We start from the raw sequence: 15,867 nt of genomic DNA, 5'->3' as shown, positions 1-15,867 counted from the left end.
ACCTTGGTCAAGTCACATAACTTCCCTGTGCCTCAGTCACCTCATCTGAAAATGGGGATTCAGTACCTATTCTCCTTCCCCCTTAAGCCTGTGAGCCTCATACATGACAGGGACTGTGCCTGATGTGATTATCTTGTTTCCACCCCAGCGCTTAGTAAAATATCCGGCACATAACAAGCCCTGAACAAATGCCACAAGATTTATTATTATTTTTCCCCTACTGGAGCTGCCGACCTTTTGATCGCCATCCTGAGGCTTGGCTCTGCTGGAGACGGGGAGGCAGGTGGTATGTAGTCCTGCCGCTTGAGGTGGGTCACTTCTCACTTCCTTTTTCTCTTCCCCTCGCAGGACTTTTCACATATTTCATCCGAGTTTCCAAACAGCGTGGGTTCCCGCTCCCCCGGGGCATCAAACCCTGCAGGGAACAGTGACTGGGACAGCGATTACCCAAGCAGAGAGTGCGGCATTAACCACTGCAGGCCAGTAGACCCGTCCTTGCTCTCGCCGTCTGGGAGGGGGGGTCTCCTGCGGGAACCAGACGCTTTTTTCCAGCAACCCCTGGGTCTCCTGGGCAAAACTGCCCAGCCGAAAGTACCCCGTGGGCTGGGGCTGAGACCCCCGGGAGAGACCGTGCCTCAGGGTGGGTGGGAAAGGCCCAAGTGAAGTCAGTGACGTCACCCAACGGGCGCGTGGTAAATCCAGCCGGGGGAGATTGGGTCCAACCGTGGTGGCGGGCTGTGGGCAGTCCAAGAGCAGCTGAAGAGTTAAAACACTAGTCTACCCCTGGCAGCAATCCCCGTCCGCAGGAGACAAGCACCAAAATCTGCCTGGATCCTGTCGGGGAGAAGATGGAGGAAGGGATAGAGGAGGGAATGTCAGAGAAGGAGCTTGGGGATAATTATACCCACTTCCAGCCTAGGATATAAGTCAATCAAATCAGCACCTGGCACACACTTGACAAATACCACTAAAAAAAGTGACCCAATGCAGGATACCTAAAATCCCGAATTTCCCAGCCCAACTGGCTCAGGGAGTGGTAAGGATTGTCCCGGTATCATCTGATGCTCTTGCAGAATCTTCTGGTCCCTCAAGCGTTGCCTTCAAGGTGGACGCATTTCATGGTTCCGTCACAGTCTGAATATCAAATTTCACGGCGCATCACGGATCTCTGGCAAAATCGGATTAGACTGTAAATCGTGGGGAATTCTAAGAAACAATGACCAGAGATGATTAAAACATCGGTTGTTTGTGAGCAGAGGCCTCCGGGCGTTTGGGCGGGAATTGTCCAATCCCGGCCGACGGGTTCTGCGATGTCCGAGGGACCGATTCTTTTAATCGATTTATTTACTTATTTATTTTCAATGGTATTTATGTAATAGTAATAATAAGGATGGCATTTATTAAGCGCTTACTATGTGTAAACTGTTCTAAGCGCTGGAGGGGTACATGGTAATCAAAGTGTCCCACAGGGGGCTCACAGGCTTTATCCCCATTTTACAGATGAAGGAACTGAGGCCTGGAGAAGTGAAGTGACTTGCCCAAAGTCACACAGCTGACAATTGGTGGAGCCGGGATTTGAACCCATGACCTCTGACTCCAAAGCCTGGGCTCCTTCCACTTAGCCATGCTGCTTCTCCTATGTGCCAGGCACTGTACTAAGCACTGAGATAGATGCAAGATAATCAGGTTGGACGCAGTCCCTGTCCAACATGTGGCTCACAGTCGTAATCCCCATTTTACAGACGAGGTAACTGAGGCACAGAGAAGTTAAATAATTTGCCCAAAGTCACACAGGAGACAAGTGGCACAATCAAGATCCAGATCCAGAAAAAAAATCTGACAAAACAGGGGAAATGACCGTCGGACGCAGCCAATTATCAATCAATCGGGGGTATTTACTGAGCTCATACTTCGCACAGGGCACTGTACTAAGATCTTAAGAGAGTTCAATACAGTCGGTAGGCATGGTCTCTTCCAGTTTCACATGGAAGGCTGCAATTATCCACGTGACTTTAGGGTACATTGTTCTCCCGGGGTGAGTGATGTGAAGTCACCTTTCCCGTCTGTGGCTTCATTTTCTTCAGAAAAATAGATAGAACCCAGCTCCTCCCCAAAGGGATCTTTCAGGATTGAATGAGATCATGGATGGGAAGCTTTACATTTCTAGGAAAAAGGTGTGAAATCAGGACCCGATGTGGCTTTTCTGTGGCCCGATGCTTTCTTCTTTCCAAATCTGGCCCCAAATCATTACACTCACCCACTAAATTTCACCCAGAAATTACACCGGTGGCCAAGTATGTGTTGAGGCTGGAGCCTCCCTGATAGTTGTCTTCTTTCATTGTTTTGTCACTAGGGTGTGGTTCTCCTAGCTATGGAAATAAATGGGCTCAGCCTCACCCCAATTAGGAGAGGAGTCCAAGGGTAAAATCGTTTGCCTCTCTTGCTTTGCTCTAACAGCACAATCTAAGAATAACAGGGGGAAGATCTCTGTTGCAGGATTTCCATTTCCAGTTCAATTGAAAGGAATAGTCTAGCAAAAGGCAAACACTGTGTTTCATGGGGCAGTGAAGTCCACTTGGCCAATGCTTATGAGTACATTCATTCCCACTTACTGCATTGGTGTTATCCGTGCTCATTTATGATTCATCCACTGGCTGGGTCTGAACAGTAAATCTTAGGAAAAGAAGCAAGAGATGGAAAGTTAATGAGGTCATGCAGTCCTCCTCCTTTTTTTTTAAGGTATTAGTTAAACACTATATATCAGGCACTAAACTAAATGCTGGGATAGATACAAGCTAAGTAGATTGGACACAGTCCACTTCCCATATGAGGAGCAAGGTTCTTACTCCCCATTTTGCAGATGTGGTAACTGAGGCACAGAGGAGTGAAGTGACTTGCCCGGACAAGAGGCAGAGCCGGGATTAGAACACAGGTCCTCTGATTCCCAGGCCCGGGCTCTTTCCACTAGGCCATACCTCCTCCCTCTCAAACCATGTGGAATTGTTCCCTGCAATCTCTGCTCAGATGCCCAGTTTTCTCAGAGGTCAGGCACCCAGCATTCAGGAGAGTCAATCCCCGAATATTCTAGCCCCAGAAGATTGATCGTTAGCCACCGGCCACTGAGTCAATCAATCAATCAATCAATCGTATTTATTGAGCGCTTACTGTGTGCAGAGCACTGTACTAAGCGCTTGGGAAGTACAAGTTGGCAACATATAGAGACAGTCCCTACCCAACAGTGGGCTCACACTCTCCAACGACTATGAGGCAGCTTAACTAAAGATACACATACAGTAGTAGTGATAGTATGTATTAAGTCCTTACTGTGTGCAAAACACTGTGCTAATGCTGGAAAGGAATGCTCAGATGGGAATTAGGTATGGCCTCTTCCCCCTGTGGGGCTCACAATCTTAAGAGTCAGCAGCCAACCAACACAAATCACTGTTGCTCTTAGCTGGTCTGTACAAAATTCTCTGTCCCTGGCCTGCTGTGTGACTTTGGACAGATCACTTAACCACACCGTGCCTCAGTTTCTTCATCTGTAAAGTGGAAATAGATTGGGAGCCCTGTGTGAAACAGAGACTGTGTTCAGTCTGATTATCGTATATCTACCCAGGGCTTAGTCACATAGTGAGTGCCTAATAAATTCCCAGCACACATAATGCTCTGCCCCATGGATTTTCCCTCACAGAGGGTGCCCACTGAGGTGGGGGCTGGAGAGGCCAGGCCCAGGCTAAGACATCCTCAAGGAGCAGCCAAGAGCAGGTAGCCCCTTTCCCGTAGCCCTGGGACAAGGCATAAACTCCATTGCCAAGTGCCAAGTGGATGGGTTCAAATCCTGGCTCCGCCAATTGCCAGCTGTGTGACTTTGGGCAAGTCACTCAACTTCTCTGTGCCTCAGTTACCTCATCTGGAAAATGGGGATTAAGACTGTGAGCCCCATGTGGGACAACCTGATAACCTTGTAACCTCCCCAGCGCTTAGAACAGTGCCTTGCGCATAGTAAGCGCTTAATAAATGCTATCATTAAAGACTGCAGGCCTGAGAGTCAGGAGGCCTGCATTCTAATCCTGGCTCCGCCCCTTGGCTGCTCTGTGACCTTGGACAGGTCACTTTACCTTTCTGTGACTCAGTTTCCTCATTTGTAAAATGGGGCTTAAGTGCCCCTTCTTCTTCCCTTATAGACTATGAGCCCCAGTGCTCTGATTATGATGTACCTATCCCATGCACATAGTAAGTGCTTTCCACAGTTATTATTACTGTGATTGCACCTTGCTACTGGAGGGTTGTCAGTCAAGCAATCAGAGATATTTATTGAGCTCCTTCTGAGTGCAGAGCACTGTACTAAGCATATGGGCTAGTACAACAGAAGCAAGGCACCCATTCCCTCCCCTCAAGGAGCTCTCAGTCTAATGGAAGAGACAGATAGGACATAAATTATTTACAGAGAGTGAGAAAAGAGGAAGAATAACGAAGACTAGGCAAAAAGTAAGCTCCTTGTGTGCAGGGAACAGGTCAACCGATGTGTCGTATTGTACTCTCCCAAGCTCTTAGTACAGTGCTCTGCACGCAGTATGCACTCCGTAAATACCGTTGATTGATTGATGATGGTATTTTTTAAGCACTTGTTATGGCCCAGGCACTGGGGTAGATACAGGCTAGTATTGATAATGCAGTTGTATCAGGAAATAGGTGAATAAACAGAGTCAGGGACTGGATCCAACCTAACTAACTTGTATCTACTCCAGTGCTTAGAACAGTGCTTGGCTTACTTATCAAGTACCATCATTGTGAGCAATTAAGATACCAGTAAACAGACCTACATGCAAAAATGATGAAGCTAGGAATAAGATATATAAGTCCTAAGGAGAGCTGCCGGGTTTACGTGACTTGGGTGTGGGGAATTTTTTTTTTAAATGAAATTTGTGAAGCGCTTACTATGTGCTGGGCACAGTTCTAAGCACTAGGGCAGATAATAATAATGGCATTTTTATTAAGTGCTTACTATGTGCAAAGCACTGTTCTAAGCGCTGGGGAGGTTACAAGGTGATCAGGTTGTCCCACAGGGGGCTCATAGTCTTAATCCCCATTTTACAGATGAGGGAACTGAAGCACAGAGAAGTGAAGTGACTTGCCCAAAGTCGCACAGCTGACAATTGGCAGAGCCGGGATTTGAACTCATGACCTCTGACTCCAAAGCCTGTGCTCTTTCCACTGAGTCACACTACTTCTCTAATAATAATAATAATAATGATGATGGCATTTGTTAAGCACTTAGTATGTGCAGAGCACTGTTCTAAGCACTGGGGGGATACAAGGTGATCAGGTTGTCCCATGTGGGGCTCACAGTCTTAATCCCCATTTTACAGATGAGGTAACTGAGGCACAGGGAAGTTAAGTGACTTGCCCAAAGTCACACAGCTGACAATTGGCAGAGCCTGGATTTGAACTCATGACCACTGACTCCAAAGCCCGTGCTCTTTCCACTGAGCCAAGCTACTTCTCAAAAATACAAGCTGCTTCTCAGATACAAGCTAATCAGATCGGGCACGCTTCATGTCCCACATGGGACTCCTAGTCTTAATCCCCCTTTTACAGATGAGGGAACTGAGGCCCAGAGAAGTGAAGTGACTTGCCCTAGATCACACAGCAGCAGACAAGTGGCAGAGACGGGGACTCCTCGCCTTAATCCCCCTTTTACAGATGAGGGAACTGAGGCCCAGAGAAGTGAAGTGACTTGCCCTAGATCACACAACAGCAGACAAGTGGCAGGGGACTCCGAGTCTTAATCCCCCTTTTACAGTTGAAGGAACTGAGGCCCAGAGAAGTGAAGTGACTTGCCCTAAATCACACAGCAGCAGACAAGTGGCAGAGACGGGGACTCCTAGTCTTAATCCCCCTTTTACAGATGAGGGAACTGAGGCCCAGAGAAGTGAAGTGACTTACCCTAGATCACCCAGCAGCAGACAAGTGGCAGAGACGGGGACTCCAAGTCTTAATCCCCCTTTTACAGATGAGGGAACTGAGGCCCAGAGAAGTGAAGTGACTTGCCCTAGATCACGCAGCAGCAGACAAGTGGCAGAGACGGGGACTCCTAGTCTTAATCCCCCTTTTACAGATGAGGGAACTGAGGCCCAGAGAAGTGAAGTGACTTGCCCTAGATCACACAGCAGCAAAGTGGCAGAGCTGGGGTTAGAAGCCAGATCCTCCTGGCGCCAAGGCCCGGGCTCTATCCCGTAGGTCACACTGTTCAGGAAAGGCTCCGTCAGGCCTGTGACTGTGAAACGGACATCTTCCGTCCCCTTCGTCCCCCACAACGCTCACCTCAGTGTCCTGAGTTGTGTTTCTGGCTAGGCCAGGTGGGATCCCTGTGGTGAAAGATGATGATGATGATGATGGCATTTATTAAGCGCTTACTATGTGCAAAGCACTGTTCTAAGCGCTGGGGAGGTTACAAGGTGATACAGTTGTCCCACGGGGGGCTCACAGACTTCATCCCCATTTTACAGATGAGGTACTGAGGCATAGAGAAATGAAGTGACTTGCCCAAAGTCACACAGCTGACAATTGGCGGAGCTGGGGTTTGAACCTCTGACTCCAAAGCCCGGGCTCTTTCCACTGTTGGGTAGGGACTGTCTCTATGTGTTGCCAACTTGTACTTCCCAAGCGCTTAATACAGTGCTCTGCACACAGTAAGCGCTCAATAAATACGATTGATTGATTGATTGATTTCCACTGAGCCACGCTGCTTCTCTAAGAGAAGCCCCTCCCCGCAGGCTTCCCAGCCTGAGGGACCCAGGGCTGGGAAGTGATGGGTTTTCCCCCTGGTGAGGGGTGGTGGGCACGTAGCGCCCTGACCATTGGCACTCACTACCTCCTCTGCTCTCCCCCAATTCCCTCCCCTCTACAGCCTGCTGCCGAGGGATAAGTCGCTCTACCTCACCTAAAAGCCGGAGAGGACCTGTGACGACCCCCCCCCCCCCCCAAACCCCACCCCAGCCCATCTCCAAGAGGCGTCAAGCAAGTCATCTGGACCAGAGAGCTGATCGAAAGCGCCCGCCGTTGGCTTCGCTTCAGGCCCCGAGAGCGTTTCTCTGTCCCAAACTCCAAGGCCGGGTCTCCGCAGGCAGCCAGCCGGCCCCTTCCTCGACGAAGAACAAAAAACAAGGACACCCTCTTGCCGCTTGCCACTAGCTTAGCTCTGGACGATCTCCCTAGCGAACTGCTTCTAGACGCAGCGTAGGCCTCAGCCTTTGTGCCCCCCCTTTGTCTCGGCGGCCGGCTCGGTAACGGACGGCGTTCTCCGACTGGCTAACAGCACTAAACTCGTGCGAGAAAATGTGAAGTGTGTGTGAATAGTGTACATGCGGAGACCACGGGTCGCCGGCCCAACGGAAAAAAAAAAACAAAAAACCCAGAAAAAAAGAAAAAAGAAATCAATCAACATTTCCTAGCGAGGTGGAGGGCAGAGCCAGATGGTTGGTAGAAGTGCAAATAAATAAAATGTGAAAACGATCATGGAAACTATAATTTGTCGGATAAGTGTAAGTAGTTTACTAAGTGTTTTAGAACTGTGCTGAAGACATCTTTAAGATTTTTTTGTGAAAGGAATTAGTAGTTTACTTTAAGGTAAAAGCATTTTATATTAACTGTAGCACATTTTTTTAGTTATACCTAGAAGGGAGATGTGTAAAAACATTTACAAAAAAAAAAAAAAGCCTGCCAAACTTGTTTCTATGATTTGTACAGCAAGAAATGGACAGTTTATATCCATGTTGTATGGTGTTAGTATATTTTTTTCAGCCATATGTCCATCTATTTAAAATTGCTGACAACGATTTTGTCTATTTATGAAAAAAAGAATTAGCGATCGGAATTGCAGTTTATCATAAGGTGCATTTTTTTTTATTTACTTTATTTGTGGGGCTGTGTGTTCTCAGCACCGACACATTCGTTTTGTTTCACGATGCTTCTCTTAACTTTCTTTATAATAAAACTTAAGAAAAGTAAAAACCGGATAGTCTTGCTTGGATCGGCACCTGGGCGGCAGCCCTTCAGGCCGGAAAAGCTCAAAGGATTATGTTTCTTGTCGCAGATGAACATTCGGGGTTGGGGAAGAGGACACTGGGTCCGAGTTTATGCTGCGTTGGGGTGGTGAGGAGGTTGGGGGCTCACAGTCAATCCCCATTTTACAGATGAGGTAACGGAGGCGCAGAGAAGTTAAGAGAAGCAGCATGGCTCAGTGGAAAGCACGGGCTCTGGAGCCAGAGGTCATGGGTTCGAATTCCAACTCCACCACTCGTCTGCTGTGTGACCTTGGGCAAGTCACTTAACTTCTCGGATCCTCAGTTACCTTTTCTGTAAAATAGGGATGAAGACTGTGAGCCCCACGTGGGACAGCCTGATCACCTTGTATCCCTCCCGGCACTTCGAATAGTGCTTTGCACATAGTAAGCACTTAACAAATGCCATTAGTATTATTATTATTATTTAAGTGACTTGCCCAAAGTCACACAGCTGACAATTGGTGGAGCTGGGATTTGAACCCGTGACCACTGACTCCAAAGCCTGGGCTCTTTCCACTCCACGCTGTTTCTCAAGCAAGTGCTTAACAAATGCCACAGTTATTATTATTATCCAGGACTAGAAGCAGTGTGGGCTAGTGGATAGAGCATGGGCTTGAGAGTCAGAGGACCTGAGTCCTAATAATAATAATAATAACAATAATGGCATTTGCTAAGCACTTACTATGTGCAAAGCACTGTTCTAAGCGCTGGGGAGGTTACAAGCTAATCCCAGCTCTGCCACTTGTCTGCTGGGTGACCTAGGGCAAGCCACTTAACTTCTCTGTGCTTCATTTTACCTCATTTTACCACATCTGTAAAATAGAGATTAAGACTGCGAGCCCCATGTGGGACATAGATTGCCCAACGTGATTAACTTGTAAATCTACCCTAGCACTTAGTACAGTGCCTGGCACATATTAAGTGCTTAACAAATACCATAGAAAAACCAAAGTCTCCTGACTCCCACTCCTAGGCTCTCTCCAGTCAACCAGTCAGTCAATCATCATCAGTCAGTCTTATTTATTAATAATAATTGTGGTATTTGTTAAGCGCTTACTTTGTGCCAAGCACTGTACTAAGCTCTGGGGTGGATACAAGCAAATCGGGTCCCATGCGGGGCTCACAGTTTCAATTGCCATTCTCCAGATGAGGTCACCAAGGTGCAGAGACGTGAAGTGACTCACCCAAGGTCACACAGCAGACAAGTGGCCAAGCCAGGATTAGAACCAATGACCTGACCCCTAGGCCCATGCTCTATCCACTACGCCATGCTGCTTCCCTGTTTATTGAGCGCTTACTGTGTGCAGATCACTATACTAAGTACTTGGAGAAGCAGTTGAAAGAGCCCAGGCTTTGGAGTCAGAGGTCATGGGTTCAAATTCCGGCTCCGCCAATTGTCAGCTGTGTGACTTTGGGCAAATCACTTCACTTCTCTGGACCTCAGTTACCTCATCTGTAAAATGGGGATTAAAACTGTGAGCTCCCCGCGGGACAACCTGATCACTTTGTAACCTCCCCCAGCGCTTAGAACAGTGCTTTGCACATAGTAAGCACTTAACAAATACCATCATCATCATCATCACTTGGGAGAGTACAGTAATAATAATAATGATAATGATGGCATTTATTAAGCACTTACTCTGTGCAAAGCACTGTTCTAAGCGCTGGGGAGGTTTGAAGGTGATCAGATTGTCCCACGGGGGGCTCACACTTCATCCCCATTTTACAGATAAGGGAATTGAGGCCCAGAGAAGTGAAGTGACTCACCCTAAATCACACAGCTGACAAGTGGTGGAGCCGGGATTTGAACCCAGGACCTCCGACTACAAAGCCCGGGCTCTTTACCACTGAGCCACGCTGCTGCTCAGAGAAGCTTCTCCTTGTGGCTGGGGAGGCTTGGGATGGGAGAAGAGGGAAGGCAGAAACACAAGGAAGATGGAGGGGAAATGGGTGGCTCCTCCGCTCCTCCTTAATCCCTGAAAATCCCTGAACAGGCACATTCCCTGCCCACAAAGAGTTTACAGTCTAGGACAGGGCTTAGTGCCACGTTAGAATCTGGGACTATAACATTGGGTGTGTCACACGTTTTATTCAGCCTGCAGTCCACAATGACTCCCTCCTCCCTATTCTAACCCTTCTTGCATAATAATAATGACGGTATTCATTAAGCGCCTACTAGTACCAAGTACTGTTCTAAGCAGGGTAATCAGGTTGTCCCACATGGGACATTAATCCCCATTTTATAGATGAGGGAACTGAGACACAGAAAAGTTAAGTGACTTACCCAAGGTCACACAGCATCATCATCATCATCAATCGTATTTATTGAGCACTTACTGTGTGCAGAGCACTGTACTAAGCGCTTGGGAAGTACAAATTGGCAACATATAGAGACGGTCCCTACTCAACAGTGGGCTCACAGTCTAAAAGGGGGAGACAGAGAACAAAACCAAACATACTAACAAAATAAAATAAATAGAATAGATATGTACAAGTAAAATAAATAAATAAATAGAGTAATAAATATGCACAAACATATACATATATACAGGTGCTGTGGGGAAAGGAAGGAGGTAAGATGGGGGGATGGAGAGGGGGACGAGGGGGAGAGGAGGGAAGGGGCTCAGTCTGGGAAGGCCAGATAGGAGGCAGAGTCAGGATTGGAACCCATGGCCTCTGTCTCTATATGTTGCCAACTTGTACTTCCCAAGCGCTTAGTACAGTGCTCTGCACACAGTAAGCGCTCAATAAATACGATTGATTGATTGATTGATTGATTGACTCCCAAGCCCGGGTTCTCTCCACTGAGCCACGCTGCTTCTGGTCTGTCTTTTTCCACTCTGCCATTTTCTGCATCCTAAACACTTTTGCACTTATGCATCCCCAAATTTGACGCCCACTTGGTCTTGGTGACATCCTTTCTGTTTCAGGTATGGGCTCCCTCAGCCTCAGATCAATCAATCAGTCGGTTGTACTTATCAAGTGATTACCGTGTACAGAACACTGTACCAAGCACTTGGAGAGTACAATAAAAACCACTAGCAGATACTTTCCCTGCCCACAACAAGCTTAAGGTTTGGTATTTATTGAGTGCTCACTAGGAGCAGAGCGAGCTGGGGATGAGGAAATGCTTTATTCTCTCCCAAGCGCTTAGTACAGTGCTTTGTGCACAGTAAGCACTGAATAAATGCGATCAAATGAATCAATGAATCCCCATGGCCGATACCAGGGGGACCAGGCCACCTAACCCGAAGGAAATCAGAATAATCAGGGATCCAGGAATAGAAGCAGTTTGGCCTAATGGTTAGAGAACGGGCCCGGCAGCCACAGAACCTTGGTTCTAATCCTGGCTCTGCTGTGTGACCTTGGTCAGGTCACTTCACTTCTCTGAGCCTCAGTTTCCTCAACTGCAAAATGGGGATTCAATGGCCGTTCTCCCTCCTATTTAGACTTCGAGGTCTATGTGGGACTGTTCTGGGTGATTGACTTGTATCTACCCCAGAGTTTAGAACAGTACTTGACACATAGTAAGCACTTAATAAATACTACTGAAAAAAAAACCCTTAACTTTTCACCCACTTACCGATTAATTCTTGCCCAAGAATTTATAGAGAAGCAGAAAGAGCACAGACTGGGCATCTATTCCAGCTCCAACATTTGCCTGAGGTGTGGCCTCAGACAATCAATCAATCAATCATATTTATTGAGCACTTACCATATGCAGAGCACCGTACTCAGCACTTCTGGGAGAGTACACCATAACAGAGTTGGTAGACACGTTCCCTGCCCACAACAGGTTTACAGTCTAGAGGGATGCAGACATTAATATAAATAAACTACAGATATGTTCATAAATGCTGTGGGGGCTGAGGAAAGGGTGAAAAAAGGGTACAAATCCAAGAGTAAAGGTGATAAAGAAGGGAGTGGGGGAAGAGAAAATGAGGCTTAATTGGGGCAGGCTTCATGGAAGAAATATGCCTTTAATCAGGCTCTGAAGGAAGGGAGAGTGATCGTTTATCGGACACGAGAAGGGAGTTCCATGCCAGAGGCAGGACACGGCTGATTGACAAGTCACAAGGAGTGGATAAGTCACTTAACTTCTGTTTGCCTTAAACCTGGGGGTTTGTGGCCAACCAAACGCTTCTGAGAAAAGTAGAATTTACCCCTACCCCCCTAAAGCCCCATTTGTTTTTAATATGGTGTTAAGGACTTGCTAAGTGTCAAAGCAGGTGCTAAACTAACACCAGATAATTGGAGAAGTTTCAGTTCCTGCCCGACATGGGGCTGGCTGTTTAAAAGGGTTGGAGAACAGAAATAATAAGCTCAGTGGAAAGAGCCCGGGCTTGGGAGTCAGGGGTCATGGGTTCGAATCCCAGCTCCGCCACATGTCTGCTGTGTGACCTTGGGCAAGTCACTTAACTTCTCTGAGCCTCAGTTACCGCATCTGTAAAATGGGGATTAAGACTATGAGCCCCACGTGGGACAACGTGATCACCTCGTTTCCTCCCCAGCACTTAGAACAGTGCTTCACAGATAGTAAGTACTTAACAAATGTCATCATTATTATCATTATCGTTATTATTAATAATGCCATCATCATCATTATCATCATTATCATGATTATTAATAATGCCACCATCATTATTATTATCATTAGTATTAATAATGCCATCATCATTATTATTATCGTTATTATTAATAATGCCATCATCATCATTATTATCATTATCATGATTATTAATAATGCCATCATCATTATTACTATCATTATTATTAATAATGCCATCATCATTATTGTTATTGTCATTATTATTAATAATGGTATTTGTTAAGCACTTACTATGTGCTAGCCACTGTTGTAAGCGTTGGGATAGGTACATGGTTGCCAGGTTGTCCCACCTGGGGCTCACAGTCTTCATCCCCATTTTACAGATGAGGTGACTGAGGCACAGAGAGGTTAAGTGACTTGCCCGAAGTCACACAGCAAACAATCCACAGCCTCTGACTCCCAAGCCCGTGCTCTTTCAACTAAGCCAAGGGAAACTGAGACCCTGAGACTGAAAATGACTTGTCCGAAGTCTCACAAACAGCAAGGGAGTGGCAGGACTGGTATTATAACCAGGATCTCCTGATGCCCAGCCCTGTGCCCTTTCCTCTAGACCACGCAGCCTCTGGGGAAGGGATCACCCTGGCCGATTAGGACTTTTTAAATGGTATTTGTTAAGCGCTTACTATGTGCCAGGCACTGTTTTAAGTGCTGGGGTATGCAAAGACCATGCCCCACATGGGGTTCACAGTCTTAATCCTCATTTTACAGATGAGGTAATTGAAACACAGAGAAGTGTAGTAATAATAAAAATAATAATTGTGATATTTGTTAAGCGCTTACTATGTGCCAGGCACTGTTCTAAGCACTGGGGTGGATGCAAGCAAATTGAGTTGGACAGAGTCCCTGTCCCACGTGGGGCTCACAGTCTTAATCCCTATTTTACAGGTGAGGGAACCGAGGCCCAGAGAAGTGAAATGACTTGCCCAAGGTCACATAGCAGACAAATAGCAGACCCAAGACTAGAACCCAGATCTTTTTGACTCCCAAACCCAGGCAATACGACTTATCTAAGGTCACACAGCAGACGGAGGAGCTGAGAATAGAACCCAGGTCTTTCTGGCTGCCAAGCCCATGCTCTATCCATTAGGCCATGCTGCTTCACCCCAACAACCCAGGTAGTCCCTTGAGATTGTCGAAGAGCAGGATGTACAGATGGGGAAACTGAGGCAACCACCAGCAACCTCCCACCCCCCGTGGAGGAGAAGACAGAGCGGGGACCCACGAACCTCCATCCCTGAAGGATACTGCCTCTTCATGCCTGGTGTCACAACTCTCCGCTGTGGGCATTATTGAGCTTGATCTGTTTTTAAAATAGAACCCGGGAAAGTAATACGACTTCCCAAGGAATCCTGCAGAAGAGAGTATCTCAGCAAGTTCTCACATCTGCTGTCAAGCAAATGACTTCCCCGTGTCAGAGCCTTGAGATTTCTCTCCAAACATGCAATTATTCTCATTCGAGAAAATGTAATAATAAGGAGAAATAACTCAAATGAGCACGGCAGGGAAATCCGTTTTCTAGTCACGTATTGTTCTGGAAGTTTCCTGCTCCTTATGTAACCAGCCGGCGTGAGAGAGGTGAGCAGGAGAAACTGAGGGCCAAAGGGTGTGTAACCCTAGGCAAGTCATTTCATCTTAGTGGGCCTCAGTTCACTATGTAGTATGTTGTAGTAGTAGTATGTAGTAGTAGTATGTTGCCAACTTGTACTTCCCAAGCGCTTAGTACAGTGCTCTGCACACAGTAAGCGCTCAATAAATACGATTGATTGATTGATTTGTCAACCATAAAATGGGGATTTAATACCTGTTCTCCCTTCTACTTCTAGACTGTGAGCCCGTTATTGCGTAGGGACTGTCTCTATCTGTTGCCAAATTGTAGTTTCCAAGTACTTAGTACAGTGTTCTGCACACAGTAGGCGCTCAATAAATAAGATTGAATGAGTGAATACTTGGGTCAGGGACTGTGTTCAGCCAAATTAACTCGTATCTACCCAAGCGCTTAAACTGTAAGCTCGTTGTGGGCAGGGAATATGTCTGTTGTATAGTTATATTGTACTCTTCTAAGTGCTTAGTACAGTCCTCATCACACAGTAAGTGCTCAATAAGTACGATTGATTGATTGTCACATGGTACATGCCAAACAAATATTATCATCATTATTGCTGTTGTTGTTGTAAAGGACTGTGGTCCCTAATGTTTGTAAACTCCAAGGGAGTGGGGAGGGGCGTGATCAGGTGACTCTAGAGTTTAATCCTTACTTTACTGTGTGACCTTGAGCAAGTGAATTTAATATTTTGTTTCATCTCTCCTTATAAGTCTGTCACCAATCCCCTCTCCTGCTTTTTACTTTCAGGTTTTTTTGTTGGTTTTTTTTATGGTATTTGTTAAGTGCTTACTATGTGCAAAGCACTGTTCTAAGTGCTGGGGAGGTTACAAGGTGATCAGGTTGTCCCACGGGGGGCTCACAGTTTTAATCCCCATTTTACAGATGAGGGAACTGAGGCACAGAGAAGTTAAGTGACTTGCCCAAAGTCACACAGCTGACAGTTGGAAGAGCCGGGATTTGAACCCATGACCTCTGACTCCAAAGCCTGGGCTCTTTCCATTGAGCCTAAGCTCCCCAAAGGACAAGGTTCGGATCTAATTCCTACCTGCATATTCTTTCTTTTCCAGCACTTAGTACAGTGCCCTGCACACAGTAAGCCCTTAATGCATACTATTACTACTTCCCCTCTCCTGGCTCCATCACTTCCCTCCAGTGTGACCTTGGGCAAGTCATTTCACTTTTTGTGCCTCAGTTTCCTCATCTGTAAAATGTGGATTAAGACTGTGAGCCCCATGTGGCTCAGGGACCATGTCCAGTCTGATTCGTTTGTATCTAAAACAGTGTTTAGTGTAGTGCCTGGCACATAGTAAGCACTTTACAAAAGTCATAAAACCCCCCAAAAAACAACCACATTCAGCACCATGGCCAGAGAGGAGCCTGTAACAAGAGACTAAAGGGGAGATGCCTTCACTTAGCTACACATCAGTCTGCTCCAGAGCCCAATCAATCAATTAATCGTATGTATCAATCACTCAATGGTATTTATTGAGCACTTTCTATATGCAGAGCACTGTACTAAGCACATGGGAGAGTACAATGTATCAGAATCAGGGGTCACATCCCCTGCCTATAGTGAGTTTGTGGTCTGT

General features: G+C 46.6%; 1 protein-coding gene across 4 annotated transcripts in view; it reads left to right on the top strand.

Annotated features, from left to right (window-relative positions):
* Window positions 1–7,965, top strand: part of TOX2 (TOX high mobility group box family member 2) — a 291,212-nt gene extending 283,247 nt beyond the window's left edge. For 3 of the 4 annotated variants that reach the window (XM_038750718.1, XM_038750715.1, XM_038750716.1), the window contains 2 exons: window positions 349–479; window positions 6,911–7,965. In XM_038750718.1, the coding sequence (XP_038606646.1) occupies window positions 349–479; window positions 6,911–6,947 (168 nt within the window). In that variant the 3' untranslated portion in view covers window positions 6,948–7,965. The remainder of the gene's footprint in view (window positions 1–348; window positions 480–6,910) is intronic. The other variant, XM_038750717.1, reaches the window with a different exon arrangement.
* Window positions 7,966–15,867: the final 7,902 nt, after the last annotated feature.

The sequence above is a fragment of the Tachyglossus aculeatus genome, chromosome 8, assembly GCF_015852505.1.
Source record: "Tachyglossus aculeatus isolate mTacAcu1 chromosome 8, mTacAcu1.pri, whole genome shotgun sequence".
NCBI lineage: Eukaryota > Metazoa > Chordata > Mammalia > Monotremata > Tachyglossidae > Tachyglossus > Tachyglossus aculeatus.
The sequence above is the reverse complement of the archived record's forward strand: the minus strand, read 5'-3'. Positions and strand labels throughout refer to the sequence as shown.